The sequence below is a fragment of the Oryctolagus cuniculus genome, chromosome 21, assembly GCF_964237555.1.
Source record: "Oryctolagus cuniculus chromosome 21, mOryCun1.1, whole genome shotgun sequence".
Lineage (NCBI taxonomy): Eukaryota > Metazoa > Chordata > Mammalia > Lagomorpha > Leporidae > Oryctolagus > Oryctolagus cuniculus.
Genome location: NC_091452.1, coordinates 19202983 through 19220953, shown reverse-complemented (window position 1 = coordinate 19220953; position 17971 = coordinate 19202983). Strand labels below are relative to the sequence as shown.

The following is a 17971-nucleotide window of genomic DNA, read 5'->3' as shown; positions in this document are numbered from 1 at the left end:
CTGGACTGGAAGAGGAGCAACCGGGACTAGAACCAGGCGCCCATATGGGATGCCAGTGCCACAGGCAGAGGATTAGCCAAGTGAGCCACGGCGCTGGCCCTAAATGCCCATCTGAAGGGCACTGGATAAATCAAACTCATTATAGCCACACAACAGAATACTATTCCACACGTGTTTGTATCTGCAGAAGGTGGCGGCTCTCAATGTCATCCAAGGACATTTACAAAACAGCATTGACTTGTAGGGAGAACAGATTGCAGAACTGGATTTTTTTTTTAAAGATTTACTTACTTAATTATTTAAAAGGCAGAGCAACAGAGAAAGAGGGGGAGAGAAAGGGAGATCTTTTGTCCGCTGGTTCATTCCCCAAATGGTTCCAACAACCAAAGCTGCAACAGGCTGAAGCCAGGAGCAGAAAGCTCCATCCGGGTCTCCCAGTGGTTGGCGGGGACCCAAGGACTTGGGCCATCTTCTGCTGCCTTCCCCGGCACATCAGCAAGGAGCAGGATTGGAATCAGAACAGCTGGGACGCAGACTGGTGCTCTGATACAGCACACCACAGCCACAAGCAGCAGCCCCTCAGAACAGGAAACGTATGAGACAAGTGTAACACGAGTGTGCATGTGTGTGCGTGTGTGTGTGCGCGTGCGTGCACACACGCAGATCAGCAGCCTGAAGAAAAGCTACAACTCCCACGGCGGGGAAAGAACGGAGGGTGAGAAGGAGACCACCTTCCTGTAATCTTACACACTCCGGCTCTGTCCGACTTCTGTAATACACTCGTATTACTTAGTAGTCTTTCTCTGTTAGAAATGTCCACATCAGCAGTTTAAACATGGAGTTACCTCGTCACCTACCAATCCCACTGCTGGAGAACACAAAAGACCTAGCAGTGTGACTGACAATCACGAAAAGCAGGGACAAGATGTTTATCCATTGATGAACAGATAAAATGTGATACATCTTGGGGCTGGTGCTGTGGTATAGTGGGAAAAGCTGCTGCCTGCAGTGCCGGCATCCCATATGTGTGCCAGTTCAAATCCTGGCTGCTCCACTTCCAATCCAGCTCTCTGCTGTGGCCTGGGAAAGCAGTGGAAGATGGCCCAAGTCCTTGGATCCCTGCACCCATGCGGGAGACCCAGAAGAAGCTCCTGACTCCTGGCTTCAGATTGGCGCAGCTCCGGCTGTTGTGGCCATTTGGGGAGTAAACCAGAGAATGAAAGACCTCTCTCTCTCTCTCTCTCTGCCTCTCCTTCTCTCTTTGTGACTCTGACTTTCAAATAAATAAATACATCTTTAAAACAAAATATGATTCATGTAAACAATAGAACATTATTCAGCAGTGAAAAGGAATGAAATGCTGATTCATGCTGTCACGTGGATGTACCTTGAAGATGTTTTGCTAAAGAAAAGAAGTCAGATCGTCACTGGGGCAGGCACTGTAGGTGAAGCTGCGGCTCGCCACACTCAGTCCATGTCAGAGTGCCTGGTTCGAGCCCTGGCAGCTCTGCTCCCGATCCAGCTCCCTGCTGATGTGCTAGGGAAGGCAGTGGATGACAGCCCAGGCATGTGGGTCCTGCTACCCAAACGGGAGACCAGGATGGGGTTCTCAGCTCCTGGCTTCAGCTTGGCCCAGCCTTGACTGTTGCGGACATCTGGGGAGTCGATCAGAGGACGGGAGATCTTGCCCTCTCTCTGCCACTTTACCTTTCAAATAAATAAATCTTTAAAAAAAGGAACAAGCAGGGCCGGCGCCATGGCTCACTAGGTTAATCCTCCGCCTGCAGCGCCAGCATCCCATATGGGCACCGGGTTCTAGTCCCAGTTGCTCCTCTTCCAGTCCAGCCCTCTGCTGTGGCCTGGGAAGGCAGTGGAGGATGGCCCAAGTCCTTGGGCTCCTGCACCCACATGGGAGACCAGGAATAAGCACCTGGCTCCTGGCTTCAGATCAGCGCAGTGCCAGCCATAGTGAACCAATGGAAGGAAGACCTTTCTCTCTGTCTCTCTCTCTCTCACTGTCTATATAACTCTACCTGTCAAAAAAAAAAAAAAAGGAACAATCAGCAGCAACCAGTCATGACAGGCTCCATGCTGTACGTCTCCATTTACGCAGAGTATCCAGCACAGGCAAATCCACAGAGAAGGGGTCTGGCGTTGGGTCGCAGAGAGTTAAGCCACCACTCGTGACGCCAGTACCCCACGGCGGAGCGTCAGTTTGACTCTGCTTCTAATCCAGCTCCCTGCTAATGCGCCTGAGAAGGCAGCAGACAACGGCCCAAGTGCTTAGGTTCTTTTCACCCAGCTGAGAGTCCCAGGTGGAGTTTGTGGTTTCTGGGTCAGCCCTGGCTGTTGCAGGCTTTAAGGGAGTAAACCAGCAAATGGAAGATCTCCCTCACACTCTGCGTTTCAGGTAAATACATCTTTAAACACCAGACCATCACATGTGTAAACAGCACTTAACATCCAGAGTGGCGCCAGGAGAGACATCATCATGGCCAGAAGACATTCTAAAAGTCCTAAATGAGAGTGAAAAAAAACATTTCTCTGCTCCTGACTCGGTTCTGATCCCCTCTGCCTGGGCCCAGCAGACTCTAGGAGCTCATTTTCCAGGAAATACAACCGCCCCACCCCCACCCCCACCCCCGAAGCCAAGATGCACCCAACACAGCGACTCCTCACCTTCTCTCTCCGTTCCTTCGGAAGCTCCCCGCTCGGTTCAGAACTCTTCTCATATTTGACCTCGTGTCTTGAAGCTGAACTTGAAAACCTGGTGCAGAAACCCAAGTGATTCTTAGTAGGGAGCCAGAACCTGTGCCTCCCCCGGAGCCCACACTCGGTGAGGCAGCCCTGACACTGTCAGAGCCACACTGCCCATTTGTCAAAAGGAGGGGGCCCAGCGGGGGGGGGAGGGGGCACACCTTAAAGGCAGCATCCTGGGGTGGACGGGCCTGGAGCTGGTCCAGCTCTCCCAGCTCCTCCCTGCCCACGCTTGGGTCGGCTTGTGACTCTCCTGAGCCCCTGTTCCTTCATCTATAAAACGGAGATAATGAACACCTTCCCCACCTCTTTCATAGGGCAGCTGAGGCCACCCAAGGCCCTAACAGCCCCAGGAGGGCGTTTAAGGAAGAGTGGAGATGTCCTGGCAGGGATCAGCCGTGGTTGCCGTTAGCAACCCCAGGCTCACAGCAGCCACATCAGGGTTGGCCACAGGTCTCAGAGGACACGGGGAGGGGTAGGGGGAGTCACAGAATGTGTAGGGGCTCGGGTCTGTCCCTGGCCCCCTGGGCCTCAGTTTCCCCACTTGTAAAGGGGAAGAGGGAGTGGAGCTGGAATCTTCCCACGCCCGCAGAGTGCAGCAGGTACAAGCGCTTAGAGGGTTTGGAAGGAGAGGGAGGAGCAGACAGCTGGAAGCACTTGACTTTGATCACACCTGGCAATGTAGGGGCTGCCCCCCCGGGGGGGGCCTGGGGCCACAAGCCCGTGTCTAACTATGGAGCTTCCGTTTCCCTGTCTGTCGAAGGCACTTTAAGGACGCGGTGAGAGGCAGCTTATAAGGCTTCGGCCCAAATGCCCCTCGCTCTGTTGTCTTAACTCAGGGTTGTTCAGGCCTCCTGGCTGTACGTGAGAATCATTTTGGAAGCTTTTAAAAACCTCTCAAAATAGAATCCCCTCCCCACACCAGCTGAATCAGCTCCTCTGGGGGTGGGGCCCAGACACGGATATTTTTCCCAGGTGACTGTCGCATGTCGCTCAGAGTCAACTCTGGCCCGGCTAGCTACCCTGGTTCCCAGGCCTCCAAGGGCCGTCTGCCCGGAGATTCTGCCCCGGAAGCTCCACCCCAGACGAAGTATGCTGGTACCATGCATGTCATTAACATGCCAGCAGATCATGGCTGGTGGCATCTCCCTCTGGTGGCCCCTGAGGGTAAACGTGAAGCCAGAGACGTCAGACCAGATCCGTCATCTCCCTGGGAGCCACCGTGCACCGAGGACCTCCCATGGGCAAGGCAATTCTGTATTTTCCATCTGAGTCTTTATCTCACTGCTTTAAGGAAAGCCGTAGCATTATTTCCATTTCACTTTTTAAAAACAAATTTTATTTATCTGAGAGACAGAGATCTCCCACCCACGGGTCTACTCCCCAGTTGCCTGCAACAAGGGTTGGGCCAGGCTGAAGCCACAAGCCAACAACTCAGCCCAGGTCTCCCACGTGGGTGGCAGGGACCCAGCCACCTGAGCCGTCACCTGAGGCCTCCCAGGGCTTGCACCGGTCAGAAGCAACCCCGGTCCTGGAACCCGGGCACTCCAGTATGGGACGTGGCCTCTTATCCACAATGCCAATCACCTGCCCTCATATCCATCGTACAAGTCAGAGACCCCGAGGCTCAGTGACCGGACATGGCCCACCACGCTGTCCTGACTCCATCTTCCAGGCCACACTCGGAGGCTTAGGCCCAACCTTTAGCGTCCTCTGACTTGAGGGAAGGAGGGCTTAGCCGAGCTGGCGCTGCACCCGGCTCCCAGCTTCCAGTCCTCCCTACACCTACACCTTTCCAACCCCCACCTGTGAGATGGGGACAGCGCCCCCTACTGTCCTCACACCGCAGAGGAAAAGCTGAAAAGGAGTCCGGGAACTGAGTTCCGAGGCCCGCTCCACACCTCGGCTTCCTCATCTGAGAAATGGGAAAACCCCCGCTCCTCTCGGGGCTGGGGGTGCACAGAGATGGGGGAGCAAGGAGCCCGGCACGCGGCCTGGCGCCCAGCAGTGCTCTTTCCCGCGGGGTATCTGGTGGGGCCACTGAGGCGGGGGTGGGGGTGGGGATGAGGCCTGTAGGATGCGCCCACTTACAGTTTGGTCAAATCCGCCGACAGCGGCCGCGCCTGGAACGTCCTCCTCCTGATCTCCGGCTTCGCCTCGGTGCTCTCAGCAGCCCAGCCCTTGATCCGCTCCTGGACGCTCAGGCCCCCTTTCTCGGGCTCTGGCGCTGGTGATGGGGGCTCGGGAGTGGCCAGGGGGGATTCGGGCCCTGCTGCTACAGCCGAGGTGCTCTCCTCCCCAAACAGACTGAGGCGCTTCCTGACGGAGCCCCTGGCGGTCCACGCTGCCCCAGCCACGCTGCACCGGTCCACGCTCTCCCCATCAGCGCCTCTGCTCTTGAGCTCGGCAAGGTCTGGGCCTTTGCCCGGCCTGGGCAAAGGGGAGGGGGGCGCCTTCTCTGGCTCCTCGCCGTCCGGCCTGGCTTTCTCTTCCCAAGGGCGCTGCTCATTCCTGGGGACCACCCCGGCCGAGCCCCCCGGGCTTCTGGGGCTGCCTGGGTTGGGCCTCTCTGGCCCCCGATGCTCGGCGTTGGAGCCCACCGGGCCCCCATGTCCCTCCTCGGCCGCCTTCCTCAGCAAGGCCTCTCTGCTCTCGAACCTGGCTGTGAGGTCCACAGACAGGGGCCTGGGCCTCCTCTCCCAGGTCTTCTCGGGCGGGGTGGGGGGTGCTTTCCCCACCCCAGCCAGCCCGCTCGGGCCTGGCTTCTGGGGCTGAAGGGCCTCCATGAAGATGGCGGACACAGGCCTGCGCTTGAGGCGAGGTCTGGGCTCTGGAGCGGGGCTGGCCGCACCCTCCAAGCTGCTGGCCGCGGGGCGAGGCTGGTCTGGGCTGATTGCCTCTGGGGCCGCAGGTGGCTTTGTGTCCTGCGGGATGGAGGCTGGCCGAGGAAGGGGCGCCGTGGGCTTGCGGGCGGGCACAGCGGGCTTGGCGGCCACCTCAGGCCGGGAGCCAGAGGGGGGCTCCTGGGGCCCATGGCCGACCCCCTTCCCTTTCCTCTGGGTGCTTTCAAAGAGAGTCATGGCGGAGGGGCTGGGCCACAGGAATGGGGCCTTGCTGAGCACAGCCGGGCTCCTCTGCAGGCCTCCCCCGCCGCCTGCCTCCTGCCCCCCCTGACTCGGCACCCTCCTGTCCAGGTCCTTTGCAGCCCCCTCCTCGGACGAGGCCTGCCTGGGTGGGCCAGGCCACAGAGAGGGGGCAGGGGGCTTCACATCCGGGGCTTGCTCCTTGGAGAAGGGCTTGGGGGCGAGTCTCGGCAGAGGGAACAGGGGCCCTGGGCTGCTCAGGCTGCCTTTCCCCTCCAAGATCCGGGCCGTGGGAGCCCCCAGGGGGTCAGCAGCCTGGCGGAAGTAGGCCCGCTTCAGGGTCTCCTCCTTGCCAATGTCACCGAGGCCCGGCATCGCCGTTAGGGACGCGATGGAGCTGACCTCGACCCGCGTTGCCATGGTTACAGTTGTGGCTCCATGGGGATTAAGGACATCGGAGATGGAGGAGCAACAGCTAAAAAATAAGAAGCAAATTCAGAGACCATTTGGGTGGGAGGGAACCGAGGGACTTGGGCCCCGGCTTCTGGACCCAGCTAGTCCTCCACTGATCTGCCCCCCCCCCGGGGAAGCCTGGGCCAGGCTGTCCGGCCCTCAGAGCTCTGGGCAAGGAGTGTGGACTAAAGCCCACTCCTGGCCGGCGCCGTGGCTCACTAGGCTAATCCCCCGCCTGCGGCACCGGCACACCGGGTTCTAGTCCCGGTCAGGGCGCCGGATTCTGTCCTGGTTGCCCCTCTTCCAGGCTGGCTTGCTGTTGTGGCCCGGGAGGGCAGTGGAGGATAGCCCAAGTGCTTGGGCCCCTGCACCTGCATGGGAGACCTAGAAGAAGCTCCTGGCTCCTGGCTCCTGGCTTCAGATCGTCCCAGCTCCGGCCATTGAAGCCACTTGGGGAGTGAACCAGCGGATGGAAGATCTCTCTCTCTCTTTCTCTCTTTCTTTCTCCCTCTCTGTCTGCCTGTTTTTTTAAAAAAAATGATAAAGAAGAACCATCCCTATGTCTCTTGCTCTGCCCGCGTCTGATGTCCGCTGACCCTGGGTTCTTCACTGTGCTGTCTCATTGGCTGCCTTTGTGTTCTTGACGAGTCCCAGCTAACAGGCGCTCGTTCCAAGTGCGCGCTCTCCCGGTATGCCAAGAGCTCTGTGCACTTCAATGCCTCCTCCTCACACTCTGGGGGAGGTGGCTACCCCACGCCACGTGCTGCGGCGGCCCAGGGCACAGCTCCTGGTTCACCGGCCAGGATACCAGTTCCCTCCCGGCAAGAGCCCTCTGCTCTCATCAGCCCCCGCCGAATAAGCCCCCGGAGAGGCTAAGTGAGCCTCACCTCCCCTGTGGAGGTGACCCCGAGAGGTCACCTGATTGGCTCAACCTCACACAGCACCAGCCTGGCCTAAGGCTCCTGACCAGTTCCGCCTGCATTTTTCAAAATCTCTTGTTTCTTTCTGGACCCGGGAGTGCCAGACGAGTCCCTGGGATCCACACCCCTCCCCTTCATGCCTGCGTCTTCTCTCCCTGCAAAACTGCCCCCCTGCCAGCTCCCTCTCCATGAACTAAAAAAGTCGAAGGTATTTTCGTTAAACACACGCCTCCTGCTTCCCTCCGTGGGGGCTCTCTGCTCAGCCCCCCAGGCCCTGACGCACCCAGCAGCCCCTGGCAAAGAAAGGCAGACAGACTTTGATATTTTTCTCTTCCTTACACGCTCAGTGGAGCTAACAGATTCCATCTTCCAAACCCGAGAACGCTGTCTAGACATGGAGAGAAGCGGAATGAAGGGACAGACTTGGAGAATTCACCTGCAGAGACACCCCCAGGCAGGCCCCTGAGGTCCCCAGGGTCACCCCTAAAATCAGCCCCTAGGACCTCTTGAACCCTTGCTCCAGGACACAGGACAAGGACAGGATTAGGAGGACAGGAACCCACAGGCACCCTCCAACCCCACTCATGCCAGCCCCTGAGCCCAGGCGAGCAACCACCCCACTTACCCAAGCCGGCAGGTCCTGGGCAGGGAGCAGAGACTGCCAGGGAAGGCCAAGGGTGTCACCGTCACATCTCATCACCAAGGAGGCCGTCCGTACACGTCCTGGGCAGACGCGAGCCGTGGAAGGGAAGCCCACGTTTCCGAGGTCTGGGGAAACACAAGGCGACAGCCTGGGTCCCGAGTGCCCGCACCTTGTGCACAGACGGCAGGGAGCTGTGGCGCTCCCAGCACAGCCGCTGGCATCTCCTTCGGTTTCTGCAACTCACGCTCCTTTCTGCTTTTCAATTTCACAGCCTTACATAGGCGTGTGCTTAAATAGGGCTGGATCTACGATCGGTGTTCAGAAAAATGTGACCAATGACACTACAGGAGCTGGGACATGAGTGACTCTGGCTGTGGCTAGGGCTCCTGGGTGACAGACCCCAAGGCTGTGAAAGCTCTCAGCTGTGAGTTCAGCTCCCAACCCCCACCCAGAGGCCCCTGGTCAGCTGCCCTGGGCCCATGGGCTTGCTCCTTGCTCCATCCCCTAGGACGGGCCACCTGCTATGCCCACATCCACCTCGCACAGTCCGTGCCAGCTCATCTGCCCCAGTGTGGAATGAACACAGCTCTGCATGGCTTTGCCTGGCAAAGAAGTCCCCAAGGGCAAACGTGGCTGCATCAGAGGCAATGGGACGCAAACACTGGAACATCGTTGCCCCTTGCGGGGTTGGTAAACCCGCCCGGGTGCCCGTGCTGCAGAGAAGGCAAAGGGGAAAGGTGGGAGGAAGTCTCCAGCCCACCGCTGTGACATGGGACAGCGCCCCCAGGCTCTGTCATCACCTGCACCACTTCTCAGGGTTCTGTCCCAAACACCAAGCAAATGCCTGCTCCACACAAGTCCCACAGATGGATCAATGAATGAATCTACAAGTCAATCAAACGACTGCAGAATACGCCTAGGTAAGATTTTCAAAACCTCCCCAACCGTGGAAACCCATGATTCTCAGGTTTCCATTGCACCTGTTGTAAAAGACACGGAACCTGCTTTCAGTAAATGCTTTCCAACCTGACTTTAAATGGAGCCCATATGTTATGCTTGCTTTAAGGGATGAGTCTCGTCCAAAGCATTCCGGAAGCCCACTCACACAGAAGCTGGCTGCTACTTATTCCTGGGGTGGTCTCACTCACTCTCGTTAAAAGCGTCGGCTGAGCACCACGGCCAAAGTCAGGTCATGGGGGAGCTCCCCGAAGAGCGAGGGGAAACCGAGTCAGAACCGGCTCTGGTTGTATAGACACATATACATCATGGGCGTGGGCCTGGGGCACAGACGGGAGGAAGGCGTCTGTCTGGGAGCTCGGGAGGCTGTGGTGGACCAGGACAGGGGGACGTCAGCCTGGCCACAAGCAGTAGGCGCAGCCATGGGTATTTCTCTGCCAGGTGCACAGGCTTGGTCTCCCCTAACTGATCCCCAGAGCTTGCAATCCTCATTTCCTGCAGATTCATGCGGAGAAAATCGCTTGCCTGGAAAGGGAGCCGCTAAGAACAACAGGTGCAGGGATGCGGGAGGAACGCACTCGTTCTCCCAGCCGCCTGACAGCCTCTCACCACCGCCCCACGAGACGCCAGGCTCCGAGTGCGCGCAGGGACGGGGACGCAGCCCACGGAGTCCGCAGGCTCCCAGTGAGTCCAAGAGACCCACACGGGCAAGGCCAGGGAAGCGCTTCCATTCACCACCCCACAGCCTGGCAGCTTCCCTCTCAGATTCAGAGGCGTTGATTCATGCTAACAGCTGCTGACGATCTCTCATAATTACACCCTTAACTCGGGGCTGGGCGCTCACCAGCCATTCACTCAGCCGTCCCTGGCTGCCACTTCCTGGGAAAGCTGCAATCTGCTGAGCGGCGTGGGCGGGTCCCGACACCTTCCAGCGCCTTCCGCAACGTGGCCCCAGCCCCCAGATCGGCAAATCCATCCTGTGGGGGGCATCGCGCCGACAGCCAGGCACGGATGGGCAAAGTGCGGGCTGGTGTCCACCCCGGTGTACATGCCCCAGATGGACAGGGCCCCACCGACACGTCACCCTCTCACCTCCCCGCTGACCTGCAGCCCTCGCTCGCTCATTCATTCATTCATTCATTCATTCCAATGCACAGCGAGCAAGCACCTTATATGTCCCGGACTAAGTACGTAGAATGTGAGATAAATGACAATAGGGGAGGGGACTAGAGATAGGCTGCCCTGAGAAGGGACATTTAAAATCTGCCTTCTTGCTGATCAGTCTGGCTGGGCTGGGCCTCCTGCCCCTGTTGTAGCAGCAAGCTCGGTGGTTCTCCAAATGCAAGCACCAGGCTGGCGCTCCCCCAGCTCAAAGCCCACACACAGCTCCCCACTGCCCTGTGCAGCAAGATCAGCCCTTCCCTGAAGCCAGGCAGGATCCAGTTCCTCTTCCTCCAGCGTCAGCCCAGTGATGGCCGTCGCCCCACCCGTCCGTCTCACACATACTACCAGCACAATGAACCACGGCGACATCACAGGGTGCACTCTGCCCTTCTCCTCCACCCCTCTGCACTGCCTCTTCCTCTCTGGCTGGCTAATCTCTCTTCATCCCTCAGTTCCTACCACCGCAACGCCACCTCCTCCAGGAAAGCATCCCTGATACGCCAGGGCTGAGTGAGGAGCTCGGGTATCTCAGCCCTGTTCTTGTCCCCAGCCCAGGACGGATGGGCTCCATGGTGACTGCCCCCGTCTCCTCCACAAGGCTCCTGGGGCCCGTAGACGGCTGTGTCCCTGCAGCAGGACACGGGGATGGGCAAGTACTTGAGAGAAGGAAACAGAACTTCTGCAGGTATGGGTGGGGGGAATGGACACGCCCATCTGCTCCCAGAGACCTTGTAAGTGAGAAAAGCGTTGGGCCTGGCAGTTGAGGCGCCTCTTGGGATGCCCACACCCCACGTCTGAGTGCCAGGGTTGGGGTTCCAGCTCCAGCCCTGTTTCCAGTGTCCTGCTAATGTGAATCGTAGGAGGCAGCAGGCGATGGCTCCAGTAGCTGGGTCCCCTGTGGGAGACCTGGACTGACTTCCCAGCCCCTCGCTTCTGCCTGACCCAGCCCAGGCTGTTGTCAGCATTTGGGGGGTGAACCAGAGGATGGGAGCGCTCACGCTCACTCTCTCTCTGCCTCTCAAAATAAAAAAAAAAAAAGTTTTTTTTTTCTGAAAAGCAATTCAACCAAATTCATTTTTTTCTTTCTTTTTTTAAAAAAGACTTATTTATTTATTTGAAAGGCAGAGTTACAGAGAGTTAGAACTTCCATTCGCTGGTTTACTCCCCAAATGGCCACAATGGCTGGAGCTGGGCTGGTCCAAAGCCGAGAGCCAGGAACTTCTTCCAGGTCTCCTATGTGGGAGCAGGGTCCCAAGCACTTGGGCCACCCTCCTCTGCTTTCCCAAGCTCATTAGCAGGGAGCTGGATCAGAAGTGGAACAGTTGGGACTCGAACCGGCGCCCATATGGGATGGCAGCATCACAGGTGCTGGCTTTACCCGCTGCACCACTGTGTTAGTACCACGGATTCATTTTCGTTGGTTCTTTTTTTAATATTTATTTATTTGAAATGCAGAGTTAGAGAGAGAGAGAGAGAGAGGAAGATATAAAGACAGAGATTTTCTATCCCCTGGTTCATTCCCCAAAGGGCCACAATGGCTGGAGCTGGTCTAGTCCAAAGCCAGGAGCTTCATCCGGTCACCTCTGTGGGTGCAGGGGCCCAAACACTTGGCCATCTCCTGTGCTTTGCCAGGCACATTAGCAGGGAGCTGCACTGGAAATGGAGCAGTCAAGACTTTTAACCGGTGTCCATACAGGATGCCGGAATAGCAGACTGTGGCTTAACCCACTAGGCCACAGCGCCAGCCCCTCCCAGATCGATTTTCAACTCAGATTTTCGAAACCCCATCAAGAGGCAGGCAGCATCCCAAACAATTCTGCGCCTTTTCTGCCTCCCGTCTTCAAGCCTCTGGACAACCTGTGCCGTTCAAATCATCCCCACATTGTACAGATGGGGAAACGCGGCTCAGATTCCGCCGGTCCTGGGCCGCGTTGCCAGTGAGGAGCAGAGCCGTAGGGCCAGGGCTCCCGACTCCATACCAGGCATTTTCACCCCCCTCCCCCACCCAAAAAAAAAAGATTTATTTTCAACTCAGTAATCCCACTTCTAATATCTTACATTATGGAAGTAAGCTAAAAGAAAAGTCACACATAGAGGTGTCCACTGCAGGGTGCTCTGGGCAGTAGCTACCGAGTTGTCTATAAAGTCGCGGGAATCCACCCTGCTGACACTCCCCTGTGTGAAATAACCTGCATCCCTAAGTCATCTGAAGATGTCACAAGTACAGCAGTGCATGGCCGGGGTGGGGAAGGGGGACGGGATCCAGACCTCCAATGCCCCAGCACCAAAATTGTGCCCCCACCCCCACCACCAAGTCCTGTGCTTGGGATCAGAAAAGACAGACACCACGTCCACAATACAAAAACTCAGAAACAAGGTGAACTCATTGCAGGAGAGTATCTCGGCCAGGGGTGGAGCAGTGGGGCCCCCAGGCGAAGCTGCCTCCTACAGCGCCAGCATCCCCTATCAGAGCGGCTCTGTGAGTCCCAGCTGCTCTGCCTCTGATCCAGCTCCCTGCTAATGCACCTGGGAAGGCAGCCGATGATGGCCCAAGTCCCTGGGACCCCTGCCACCTAGGTGGGAGACCATGATGGCGTTCCTGGCTCCTGGCTTCAGCCATTTGGGGAAATGAACCAGTGGATAGAAGATCTCTCTCTCTCTCTCTCAGTACCCTCCCTCCCTCCCTCCTTTCTGGTCTCTCCCTCAATCTCTGTAACTGTGCCTTTCAAATAAAAGGAAAAGTAATCTTTAAAAGGACAATGTGTCAGCCCCAGGCCCCAGGCTGGAAATGAGGGCAGGGGTCGGCAGTGAGGTAGGAAGTGAGTGCTTCCGGGGGCGGGGGAGGGGCAGGTGGGATGACTTCTGTACTGTGACAAGGACACAGGACTGGGTCTCTGAGAGGACACGGAGGAGTGGAGAAAACCAAAGGCGCGACCAGTGCTGGGGTAGAGCTGTGGGTACTTTTTTTTTTTTTTTTTTTTTTTGACAGGCAGAGTAGACAGAGAGAGAGAGAGAAAGGTCTTCCTTTTTCCATTAGCTCACCCCCCAAAAGCCGCTGCGGCCGGTGCGCTGCAGCCTGCATGCTGCGCTGATCCGAAGCCAGGAGCCAGGTGCTTCCTCCTGGTCTCCCACGGGGTGCAGGGCCCAAGGACTTGGGCCATCCTCCACTGCCCTCCTGGGCCACAGCAGAGAGCTGGCCTGGAAGAGGAGCAACTGGGACAGAATCCGGCGCCCCGACCGGGACTAGAACCTGGGGTGCTGGCGCCACAGGTGGAGGATTAGCCTATTGAGCCGCGGCGCCGGCTTTGTGGGTACATTTTTAAATCGCTTTGGATTCCCAGAAACCGGGTTTATGCACACCAATTTCTTTGGGAATTCTCCACACCAGAGGTTTCCCTCTGAGCTGCATTCGCCCCCACCAGTTCAGGCCGCCCTGGGCAGGCACTAAGGGCCTGGCCCCCTCCCGGGACTCATGGGGCGGAGTGGAAACACCTGCCATTCATGCAGCAGGCACGGTGGGCCAGGCTCTGTGCCGAATGGTTGGCCAGTATAGGCACCCGAGGAGAGGCAGGCAGAGACCCCTGGTTGACAGAGGAGGAGACTGGGGCTGGACGACGATGCCATGAGTCCCCAGATGGCTGGAGCTGTGGACCCCACCCTCCTGCCCAGTCCCATTTCTTCCAAAGTCCACACGGGCTTAACTGGAAACACTGCTTTTTATGACATGCACAGGTAAAAGGCAAACCACGCCCATCAGGGCGGTTATTATAGGGGAGGGAGAGAGAGAAAGGGAGGTGTGAGGGAGGGGGGAGGGAAGGGGTGGGGAGAAAAAGGAAAGAAAGAGGAAACAAAAAGAAGGAAGGAAATAAACAAGGAGATAGAGACCCGGGCACCTCCTCTGTCACTGCCGCTGTGTCACTGGGGTGACAATAAAAGGTGGCAGCCACCACGGAAAAAAACTGTGGACGTTCCTTGGAAAATCTAGTGAAGAACCCAGCAATCCTGCCCCCTGGGCATACCTCCCCAACAGAACTGAAAGCAGAGACTCAGACAGAGGTTTGCACACCCACATGCAATGCAGCCTGATTCACAACAGCCAGGATGTGGAAATCACTCCGGCGTCCACTGACAGGCGAGTGGGTAAACACGACGTGGTAGAACCACACAGTGGAATACTGCTCAGCCTTCAAAAGGAAGGGAGTGGGGGCCGGTGCTGTGGCATAGCGGGTAAAGGTGCTACCTGCAGTGCCAGCATTCCATATGGCCACCGGTTCGGGTCCCCGCTGCTCTACTTCTGATCCAGCTCTCTGCTATGACCTGGGATAGTAGAAAAGGATGGCCCAAATCCTTGGAAGACCCCTCCCTCTCTCTCTCTCTCTCTCTCTCTCTCTCTCTCTCTCTGCCTCTCCTTCTCTGTAACTCTGACTTTAAAGTAAATAAATAATCTTAAAAAAAAAAAAAAAAAAAGGAAGGGAGGGAGGGGCCGGCACTGTGGCACAGCGGGTTAAAGCCCCGGCTTGCAGTGCTGGCATCCCATATGGGCACTGGTTCAAGTCCCGGCTGCTCCACTTCCAATCCAGCTCTCTGCTGTGGCCTGGGAAAGTAGAAGATGGCCCAAGTCCTTGGGCCCACGAACCAGGAAAAAAGCTCCTGACTCCTGGCTTTGGCTCATCTCAGCTCTGGCCGTTGTGGTCATTTGGGGAGTGAACCAGCGGATGGAAGACCTCTCTCTGGCTCTACCTCTCTCTTACTCTTTCAAATAAATAAAATAAATATTAAAAAAGAAGGGAATTCTGACACCTGCTACCACACTAAGGACACAATGCTAAGCAGAATGAGCCCATCACACAAAGACAAAGCCTGCAGGATTCCACTTAGAGGAGATACTTGGAGTCATCACACCCATATAGATAGAAAATGGAATGATGACTGCCCAGGGCTGAGAACAGGGAGTGGAGTTAATGTCTAATGGGCACAGCGTTTCTTTTTTTAATTTAAACATTTCTGTACTCACTTTGTTTGAAAGGCAGAGTGATAGAAAGATCTTCCATCTACTGGTTCACTCCCCAAATGGCCAAGGCTGGGCAAGACTGAAGTCAGGAGCCAGGAGCTTCATCCAGGTCCTCCCATGTGGGTGCAGCGGCCCAAGCATTTGGGCCATCTTCCACTGTCTTCCAGGTGCATGCGGCAGGGAGCTGGATTGGAAGCGGAGCTCCCAGGACTCAAACTGGCACTCCAAAATGGGATGCTGGTATCCCAGGCAACGGCTTAACCCACTGTGCCACACCACTATCAGTCCCAGAGTTCACCTGGGAGAGATGCCAATGTCCCAGAGATGGCTGGTGGTGATGGCTGCCCAACAGTGTGGATGTGTTCAGTGCCACCAAGCTCCAGGCCTCCAGCTGTTAGGATGCCTGAGTCCCACCCCAGAGTACCCGGGTTTGAGTCCCAGTTCCACTCATGTCTCCAGCTCCCTGCTAATGCACACCCTGGGAGGCAGCAGGTGATGGTTCAAGTACCTGGGTCCTTGCCACCCATGTGGGAGACCTGGTTGGAGTTCCCAGCTCCTGGCTTCAGCCTGGCCCAGACTTGGCTGTTGATAGCATTTTCAGAGTGAACCAGAGGATGGAAGATCTGTGTGTGTGTGTGTGTGTGTGTGTGCACGCGCGTGCGCAAGTGCGCGCCTCTCAAATAAATAATTGTTTAAAAACAGGTTTGGGGAATGCTGGGTCCCACAATGATAAACCCTCAGCGCCTTTAATAAGCATGGATTTGCCTTTTACACCCCTCCCCCTAAAGCACAACCAAACTGTGCCTCCCACTCCCCTGGGCCAGGTGGGACCGCTGATTGGAGAAGGACCCTTATCTCTGCCCTCTATGCAAACATCCGCCTTTTCAATTTTCCCCTGGCCGGTTCCTTCCTACAATTTGTGCTATTTTGGGACAGCTGACCACTCACTGAAACCTTTCATCAAGCTGCTTTTTTTTTCTCCCTCTCTCTCGTTTTTTCTCTTGATCAAGGGGTGGCAGACTATCCTCCAGGAGCCAAACGCAGCCCGCTGCCTGATTTTGCAAATAAAGTTTTATTGGCACACAGCCACACCCATCTGTGTATATGTGGCTTCTTCCAGGAGCCTTTGTCTAGGGCCCTGTCTCAGCAACACACGAGTTGTACAGATGCCCCAGAAAGCCCGAAACGGTTCCTGTGACCACCCTAGCCACGGGCTCCTGCCCCCTGCCCCCAACTGTGCAAAACTCAGTCCCCTGAGAGATGACTCCCTGGTGGACACACCACCCTCCTCCAGGACACACCTAAAGCTCTCTCCCGGATTCTGGCTGAGTCTCTGCAGGTATCCCGCCTGCTAACCACAGAAACATTCCAGAATGCAGACAGGGGGCGGGCTTTGCTCCGCTTAGGGTGCCCACACCCCAAGTCGGACAGAGGGCCTGAGCGAGTCCCAGACACGGGTGATGGCTCCAGTAACTGCGTCCCTGCCCTCCATGTGGGAGACCAGACCAAGTTCCAGATTCTCTCTCTCTGCTTCTTTGTCTTTCAAATAAACAAGGGGCAGGCATTGTGGGGTATCGGGTAAAGCCACCACCTGCAGTGCCAACATCCCATATGGGCGCTGGTTCAAGTCCCGGCTGCTCCATTTCTGATCCAGCTCTCTGCTGTGGCCTGGGAAAGCAGTGGAAGATGGCCCAAGTGCTTGGGCCTCTGCACCCACGTGGGAGACCCGGAAGAAGCTCCTGGCTCCTGGCTTCGGATTGGCGCAGCTCCAGCTGTAGTGGCCATTTGGGGAGTGAACCAGAGAATGGAAGATCTCTCTCTCTGCCTCTGCCTCTCTGTAATTCTGCCTTTCAAATAAATAAATAAATCTTTAAAACATAAGTAAACAAACAACAAAATGTTGAAATACAGAAGAGCAAAGGCATTTTTATTCATCTTAAATCCCATCATCCAGTGCCAGCTCAGAGCCCCTCCTGGCACTGAACCTGGGCCTTCGCAGAGTGCATAGGAGCTGCTGGTCCAAGCTCACATGCATCGCACTCACAACGTCGTCTGGGAACTTGATTGTGTTGTGTTCACATCAAGGGGGTCCTGAGAGTCTTCCACATTAACAGCCATGCGGAGCATACCTATAACAAGCTAAGAAGACAGCGGCTTCTGATGGCTCACAGCCCATCCCCCACTCCTGGACCTTTAATGGCCAACTTTCCAGTCACTGAACACAAGAGTCCACCCTGCACGGGACACCCACACGCGGTTCCTTTCCCAAGGGCGTGTGCCATTTGGCAAAGCGCTGGGCAGATACGTGCAGAGTCACACCCCAGGGAGCGTTTCCCAGGCTGACTCAACGCCCAGCCCCGGAGGTCGGGGTGCTCGGCCTGACCCCAGGGGCAGACCTAGTCAAGGTGTGACCCCTGCCCTGGCCCTCGCCCTGCACGCAAGATCCTGGAACCTTGGCTTGAAGGTTTCCAAGGGCGATTCCAACAGCTCCCCGAGATAAGTGAGTCTGGGGCCAGCCTGGAGGCGGTGTCCTGCCCGGCGTCTTTACAGAGGGCAGGAAGGAAGACCCAGGCCTGGGACTGACGTCCAGGGCACAGGAAGCTCAGTCTGGAAGCTCAGTTCTTCGCTACACACAGAAGCACGAGGCTGGACGGGGAGAGGGGACCCCCATCGGGCTCTTAGTGATAGTAGAGGGGGACCTCCAATGGGCTCTTGGTGCCTGACAGGTGCCAACACATTCCAGGAAAAGAAAAATAGTAATGCTGTCCAGGACAATTCGCTCCGGTTGGCCCCGAGCTGCCTTTTGTGCACAGATCAAACTCTGGGAAGGTCCGAGCGTGTCACCCCCCGAGTCCAAAGTTATCAACAGTTCCCACTGTTCACGGCAGAGCAAGGGGGGCCCGACTCGCAAGAGCTAGCCTCGTCTACGCCGCAGGCCCTAACGCCCCCCGGTTCTCACAGGAGCCAGTCTTGTCTACACCAC

The 17971-nt window shown here is 56.7% G+C and overlaps 1 protein-coding gene across 2 annotated transcripts in view; it reads right to left on the bottom strand.

Annotated features, from left to right (window-relative positions):
* Positions 1–17971, bottom strand: part of KIAA1671 (KIAA1671 ortholog) — a 188954-nt gene that overhangs the window by 129096 nt on the left and 41887 nt on the right. For both annotated transcript variants that reach the window (XM_070066040.1, XM_070066041.1), the window contains exons 2-4: positions 7839–7981; positions 4849–6315; positions 2680–2767 (exon numbers count right to left, since the gene is read on the bottom strand). In XM_070066040.1, coding sequence (XP_069922141.1) covers positions 2680–2767; positions 4849–6260 — 1500 coding nt within the window. In that variant the 5' untranslated portion in view covers positions 6261–6315; positions 7839–7981. The remainder of the gene's footprint in view (positions 1–2679; positions 2768–4848; positions 6316–7838; positions 7982–17971) is intronic.